The sequence below is a fragment of the Dendroctonus ponderosae genome, unplaced genomic scaffold, assembly GCF_020466585.1.
Source record: "Dendroctonus ponderosae isolate FM_Combo_2020 unplaced genomic scaffold, Dpon_F_20191213v2 Dpon_F_20191213_1, whole genome shotgun sequence".
Classification (NCBI taxonomy): Eukaryota; Metazoa; Arthropoda; class Insecta; order Coleoptera; family Curculionidae; genus Dendroctonus; species Dendroctonus ponderosae.
Window position 1 is genome coordinate 58497703 of NW_026017110.1, and position 8225 is coordinate 58505927.

Sequence of the window (8225 nt, forward strand, 5' to 3'; positions counted from 1 at the left end):
TTTACTATTCGAGTATTCGAATAATTTTACTATTCGAGTATTCGAATAATTTTACTATTCGAGTATTCGAATAATTTTACTATTCGAGTATTCGACTAATTTTACTATTCGAATAAACCACTAAACGAATATTCGAATATCAGATTTTTAAAAATTCCGAGCCCTTATTGAAAGCACCAACAACGGAAGACCCTAAACCCTAAACGGCCAAAACTCACTGACGAGTTTAAAACATCGATAAGAAGTCCGTTTGGTCTGCGTTTGTTTGTTTTTTATTATCATCCGATTTTATTTTTCGTTGTTTCGTCTGAATTTCCCGTTTGAATTTCCAAAGTGTCGAAATCGTTTTATCTTGAGTGCGATCACAACAGAGCCTTGGCCGGCTTGCTTCATGTTATTTATGGACACTGCTGGTACTACTTTCTGTATCAACAGCGTTTTGCAATTTCGATTTATCTTTGGCGTACTGATTAATGGTACAAATTTGTTCCCATTTGCTGGCACATTTAGATTTGAAATCTACTAAATGTGTGATTTTTTATGGGTATCCTTCTCCAGAATTGAAGGGTCCAGGTGTCCATTTCCGGATATTCATCGCGTCCTATGCAGGAAGACATAGCTGATAGCTGCAGAAGAGTGCCAGCAAAATCGAAAGCTGTTGTTCTTATGAATCGCCGAATTGTTGCACCGGTGTTGCAGCAAGAGAAGCATCAGCCGAAGACATAGATAGTGAGTCGTTCGAGTCGGGGCAATAGTTTGGACAGCAGGTAGCTGAAGGGTCATTGACTGGTTGCCAAGGTTATACCTCGTCGTGCTGATCCCATCCTATCTTGCTGCGTTTCGGATTCGGCGACCACACCTCAGGCCAGTGCCCTCTTGCTTGACCCACCAGTCCGGTCACAATGCATTTGCATTATTTTACGCGACCTTCCGCAATTGTTTCGTTACCCTCCGATTCACGCCACTTTAGCTTTTTATGATCTCAAAACCTGTATCAAGATGGGCTCTGATCAGCATAAGGAGGGCAGAGTGCAGAATGTTCTAGAAAACAAAATGTCATCGTTGCATATTACTTAACGAGTGAATAATGACAGCTATTACTACACGAGAATGAGGTTTCAAATCGAGGCGCAAGCGAGTACTTTAATCACACGGGTGTCGTAACAGTCATTATTCACCAATGATGTGCGATACTACTTTATCTACGCGGGTTGAACAACTGGCATCTTTAAGTGGACGTTTTTTAGTATCGTAATTAATTGTTTAATATAATGAGACACTGAAGAATGTTTTTGTCGTTTTGTAAAGTTTTATTACTTTGACTGATGCACCAATGAAAATGAAAAAAATCATCTCAGTCTAATGTCATATAAATTATCTATTAAACATTTAGGAACACAGGCGCGCATTTTTAATCAATTAAAGAACAAGTTGCGCACGGTTCAAATTGGGAAGCGTATTCCTCAAATTGAACCACTGGTATCTTAAATTAAACCTACAAAATGTTTCTGAATAATAACGATTTAATAAACACATAATAGGACAACTAAACGAATTTACTGATAATACATAAAAAAATAAGCTCTTGCTACCTAAACAAAGCCTATATTCTTATTAATTACAGAAAATTATTTCTTGGGTCTACACCTACACAACTGCAGTGTAGCGTAAACATTCAAGCATGTTGCTGGATTCTTCTGTTTCACATTCTGTACAAAACCAGTTCTCCAAAGCCTCTTGATCCTACGATGCCCTTCAAGGATACTTTTCGCTTCTTATTCTTCTGCTTTTCTACGTTGCTTTCATGTTCGTCCTTCCAAGGGCTGCTTGTAATTTCTATCGCCTGTTGAATACCTTTTCAATGGCTTCAGCACGGGAGCGATTTCATCCAAACCACTGAGAAGCACAAAGTTTGATGTGCTTGGTATCGATTTATCTGTGCCGATGTCTAGTTTAGCTGCTACAGGTGTGGAGGATGCACATGGTGCTAACAGATTTTTTCAGTCCGGACAAGAAAAGATCGTCATCATTATCAAATCCGGAGGGTTCATTAGGTTCGGCTCCAATTTTTTCCACTAAATCGAAAATTATTCTCGGACTGACGCAGAAGTAAACGTGGATAGTTCATCAACTTCTTCATGAAACGGTAGTACCATTTCTTGCCTTTAATTTTTTCATCCGTATTGAATTGATCGCATATTTTCAGCCAATTAAACGCAATTTTTCGCATATCGGCTGTTGTCAATTCAAAAAAGCAGTCTGCGAACGTATACGTTCAGCAAGTGGTTCGATTTCTTCACCAATTGTAGAATTTCTTCCAAATGCGTTCTGAGAACACTGCTATTTTATTTGTATTTCTGATATAACTAAGCGCCCCGCATATTACACATTGTAAAAGACAAAGGGGTTCAACTTGCCAGTCGAATATGAGAGTCCGGATTAAACAGCACTAAAATTGTCGAAAAACGAGCTTAAAAAACAACATTATTTCTCGCTTTGATTACGTCGAAAAAAGCATTAAAAAATTTGAATTTGCATTGGTTGTTTCTGTAAAGTTTTTATGGTTTCACTTAAAAACTTTCAATTACTTTTAATAGCATCAAGTTTATTGGTCGATATATAAGTTTTATTTTAAATAATTAACAAAGTTAAATAAACTGAGCATTTGGGTGGATTGTTGTCTGAAATTTTATATTTTTTAATCTCAAAATAAAGGGTATCAACAGTTTCTGAGCCTTTTACTACTTTGTTCAAACAACTAAAACAAGTCATCAAGATTTTTCCAGCAACAGAACGGAGTCCAAAGAAAGTCGACGAGTTTTCTTGTCTTGTAAAATCGATCTCTTAATTTTTTTGCAGAACAGATTCAGTTTGTCATTATATGTACCAATGAAATTTATCTTTTAATTTTCCACCGAAAATACCTGAAGAGAGAAAGAAGTTAAGGTATTTTAACTAAAAAATTATGCGATTTTTGCGTAGAAAGAATTGCTTAATACAAACTTTGTTAAAACTACGATGACCTGAAAATTTAAAGGAACTTTAAAAATCTTCAGATCGATGAGGGCAGCGAGTTTTCCAATAATGTTTTGTAAACTTTTGCTATCTGATCGTTTTTTCCTGATAATCTTAATTACTTTCGGTAAAAACTGAATAAAATTATATGTTTTTTTGTGCCAAATGCGAGGCTGAAAAGGGTTTTCTAAAGTTCCCTGCAACCGGATGAATGAGGCGAATTTTCTGGCAAAATTAATTTTGTCATTTGTGGCTGAAAATACCCCATTATTGTCAGAAAAGTAGGAAGTCATCAGAAAATAATAGTATTTTTTGCGTTTTAGCGTACCTTAATGGTTTTCGGGGAAAAATGGGAGGAAGTTATTTTCGTTTTTGTCTCGAATTTGACTGAAAAAAGTTTTTGTAAAATTTTGACAAAACTATAAATTTATCTTGTAATTTTTTGCGTAAAAGACTCCACAAAATGGAGCGTTTTTAAGTAGAAAGGAAAGCAAAGAGAAATTAAGTCCAAGCTAAAAAACCACATTTTTTTTAACAAACTCTACAGTCTTCATCGACCATCGTCCAAGTTCTAAAATTTTGAAGAAATTAAAAAAATGCTATTAATAAATGACCTTTAAGTAAATCTAAAAACAAGTAAAAAGTCATCAACATTTTCTCAGCAACGGAACTGAATTACTGCGCCGGTGCGTTGGGTTGGCGCACCAAGCCATTTGCGTGGCACTGCGCTAACTCCTAAAAATGCAGAGTTACCCAGGCCTACTAACAAACCGAACCTGAGCCGCGTAAAATGTATTGAATGTTTCGTCAAAACACAAGACAATCGATTTTCTGTCGATGTTTTAACAAAATATCAAAATAATTTGTCGCGGACCAGGCTAGGCTCGGCTCGTTAGGTCTGGTAGCGCCATAAGAAATAATAGAAAATATTTCCCGAAAACGACTTTGAATCAAAAAAAGCACACAACATAAGACTTGCAATGAATTGCGATGTATTTTAACTTTTGAAAGCAGATTAGTTCTACAATTTATGAATTACAACAACATATGAATTGCAACATTACAAATTATTTAAAAAAAATACCTATATGAATAAGGAACTGGGAATTAGTGAAAAGTAAAGCAATTGCCTAATTAAGCCCAGGAACACTTTATGAAACTAGGATAAACATTCGGAAGTGACCGAAAGGCGCATTAATTGCACACATACTAAATTACCCGCATTGGCTTATCAGTTAATTAGTCGCAATACACAGAGTTTCCTATATATTCAACTGTGACATTAATAAATTACATTTTTTGAAAAATGTTGCGAACTTGCCGGCGTTTAATGGCAAGACGCCCACTGCTTATATTATACCCTCAGAAAAACAGCGCGCGATTAAACGGCAAACGTTTTTAAACTATCATACAAATTTTCTTAATTTCGTTTCTAGTAGTGAAAGTAATACATATTTTCCCCCACAGAGATGCATAATTAAATTATAAATGCGTGTGCGTGAAGAACAGCTAGATTTCATCAGTGGCTTGGCGGGAAAGTTATTTATGAACTAATCTTAAGAACTTAAAAAGTACCAGAATTTTGGGTCAAAGGATTTGTGGAGAATTGGCAAAATAAAATAAGTAGATTTGGATGATGTATAACATTGAACAAAGCAGCATGTGTTTCGAGCCATCCGTACCCTCATAGCAGATCAAGCAAAAAGCCACCACATGTACATTGAACATACGCCTATCTCGAGCAAAACACCCGACAGGTAGTAGCCTTTTATGTAAGAAATGAGAATGATTAAAAAGAATTATCTCAGCAGCTGTTTAAACAGCTGACCCAATAATCCCAGCTGCTTCCGCACATGCTTCCACGATATTATCGAAACCTGACCATGCCACACCATCGCAAGTTGCTATTTTTCTTCTTTGTCAGGGAGTGATTTGAACCATCGGTCTTCGAAGCGGAGTATACTCAACAATACTCCAATTTTCTATATCTACATATTTCGATAACTGGTGATATGCTTTTAGTTGCTGAAATAATTCGTTGTTCTCGCAAAAAATGAAATCAAGTTGGTTCGTTGAATAAAATGATTTTTTAGTGTATTTAGTTTTAATTTATTGCTGATTTCTTTTTTCGTTCCTCTCTGCTCACAGTTTTAAGTCGTTGGGTCCTGTGATAAAAAAAAATTGAAATTTTATGCACTGCTTCAATCGAGCGTAAACCAGACGGATAAACTGATTGAGTATCTGTTACCAGAAGGTTAAAGGATGTTAAGAAATTATTAAGTTAATTTAAAAACTCTGTAGCAGAGTTAAATGTTTCACTAACTAAAAACTCACGTTAGCTAAGCGTTTAGATAAACAAGTACACTACTAAAATCTTGTTAATTTGGATAAGGTTTTATTCTGCCAACAAACATTGTTCTTAATTTTGCGCCAATTAAAACCTATTAAGACTGTTTTTTTTATTAGCGAAACGCGTAAGTTAATAAATAATAGTCAGTTGTCAATGTAACCTTAGGACTACAAATTGACTTGAAATGATATTTTAATATTCAAAAGCTTTTAGCGTGAGTGCACGCACATTCAAGGTAGCATTCATTGTTGGTCCAAGAAACGAGGTTAATTTTAAGCACCTATGCATTTTCGGTCGATAACGGTTCAGTTTTGTTATATAGCGAAGACAATTGTTTACATTTTTCAAGTATTTAACAATCATCGAAAAAGTCAATAGAGAATCTAGTACGTTCGTATTTAAACGCTGATATTTGTGCAATCCTGTCAAGGTTAGGCACATTAATGTTTTATAATAAAATCGGATCTATCAGTTTTCGGAATTCCACTTGTCGGTTTGGATAGCACGAGGTGTCGTCCTATTTGGAGGATGATTCATCAAATTGTACACGAATCACCCATCCGAATCATCTAAACCCGGATGTAAATTTTGCGGTTTTGCTTCCGCCAGTTCAAGACATGCCTGGGCATTTGTGAGTAACACCTTTGTGACAAGTTGCAAGAATTTTATATATTCGAAACTTTTTTGATTTGACGACTGGTTTTTTGTTGAGAAATAAGAGCACTCGTAATAAAAGATGTGAGGATATTTTGCCTTAAAAAAATCTCTAATAGGCCGACTGAAAATCAGTCAATTAAGCTTTTTCAAAACTTGAGCTCTTTTTTTGCAGTGGAATTCCTCACCAGTATAATCGAAAAATAGCGAAGAACAGTTTGGCATTATAGGTATAAAAGCCCTAGAACTAGATCTCAAGTTGACGAATTCTTTTCAATAATGAGCTTTTTAGTTTGAGGCAATTACACTCGCCCCATTTTTAACTTTCCCCAAATGGTCATCTAACACCCAATCTGTAATAATTGTGGCAAATATTGAAACAAGTTCCAGCCAGGATCGTAAAAACGGAAAACAATTAAAAACCTCCATTAGAAACATTGCGTAAAACCAATCTAATAATTCTTAAGCAACGTACGCCCATTCCTGCTTGCATCCATGGATTGGAAATGATGAAGCAAACCGCTGTATATTAATGAATTCTAAAGCCATGGTTGATGGCCTATATTTCTTATCTTTATTATCTGGTTTTGACTCTTTTCCCACAACACGCTGGAATCTTCGGTCGCGTTCTCGAGTAAAAAATGCAACGTTTTTATATTTCCAGTTGTAGGGGGATGACTAGGGGTAGTTTGCAATTTATGAGGGTTGGGTGTTTGTCAATAATATGCCGAGGAAATGTCCCCTTTATAAACGCCGGAAAGGATCGGCTTGTCGAGGAAGTGTAAGTGACCGTGGACTGAAAATTATTATAAATTGCGATTATTTTTAAGGTTCATGCTTTGGTATCGAGATTGTATCTAAATCGGAGTTTTGTACGCCGATTTTGCATATTTTAGTAACGCAACACGCAATGAAATTTCGACAGGTTGCTTAATACCTGATGAACTAATTCACTGGCATATGTTTTGCCTAAATTTGCAAACATATCCAGCTTTTTACATCCAAATGGGAAATTGTGAAATATCCCATCTGTGACTTGTGTGCTTCTTGATCCATGCGGTTTTTCACTGTTGCTAATATTTCCGTGGTTTACTACTTAGGTTGAATTGCAAATATGATGCATGCTCTCAGTGGGAAATTTGACTAAATTAATACTTCTCAGAAAATCGAAATTCTCAAGTACATACAACATAAAAACACATTAAATAAACGATATACTTCTGGAAATACTTAGGTTACTCCCAACCAACCAATGCTCTTCACTAACTAAGAAAATCATGTAGCTTGTGAGCTTTATATTACAACCTGACAGTTATCTCCGATTAGATTTTATATCCTTATACTTTTCTATGTCATCAAGAAATCTTAAGGATTAACGTCTTTAAAATTAAAAACTTTATGATGGCCAATATCCATACTATGGACAGGGGAGATCTTAACATCAAAATTGACGTCTGGAAATGGAAGTATTTGCATAAATGCTATGATTAAGTCCATAATAATATTCCCAGCAAGGAGATTTCCCTTCTTAATGAGCATATTTTATTTCTAGTTAAATCCCAATTACATTAACTAAGGAAGCGTAAATAAAAGAGAGCACAACTACAGTGTTTGATGTTTATTGACAATAATTATCGGTGGAAATTTACAAAAATTACATGGTTGAAAAGAATTGCATGCAAAAAGTTTACAGTATTGCTGATGTGACTTTGCTTCCTTGATTTAATACTAATAATTAAGAACTATATTTATTTAATATAATACTATATATGAAGGAAATGCGCCGTTTAGATACTGAACTTAAAAGACAATCCGTTCTGTTTCTGCTATATATCTGTTTTGTTTCTTTTTCTTTTTTTACATTTTCAGGTATGTTTTCAGTTTACAGTAGGGCAATCAATTTTGGCTCAGTTCAATTATGGCTTTGGTTATGATGAACGTTATATTAATATACCTAATTAAACTATTGGGCAAATTAATATTATGATTAAGAGTATTCCCAGGCGTTGCTGCTGTCAGATCTTCATCTTGTTTCCATGGGTTGCCTGAGGAAATTCTAAAATTAATTTTCAACATTTCATGGCATTGCTACGATTACAGATTTGTTGGCTGTTCAGTATAGAGACACATTTTGAAAATTCATGCTCTCCGAGTGTTCAGCCTTCCCTACTTTTGGGTTGTAGGCATACTAAGTTTTTTTTTTTTT

At 35.2% G+C, this 8225-nt stretch overlaps 2 protein-coding genes across 3 annotated transcripts in view; one reads left to right on the forward strand and one right to left on the reverse strand.

Moving 5' to 3' along the window:
- LOC109532897 (lysine-specific demethylase 6A) overlaps positions 1–8225 on the forward strand; it is a 53676-nt gene that overhangs the window by 20439 nt on the left and 25012 nt on the right. The window lies entirely within an intron of this gene.
- Positions 7623–8225, reverse strand: part of LOC109532899 — a 5630-nt gene continuing 5027 nt past the window's right edge. The window contains exon 7 of the mRNA XM_048661673.1: positions 7623–8064. Within this exon, the coding sequence (XP_048517630.1) occupies positions 8043–8064 (22 nt within the window). The 3' untranslated portion in view covers positions 7623–8042. The remainder of the gene's footprint in view (positions 8065–8225) is intronic.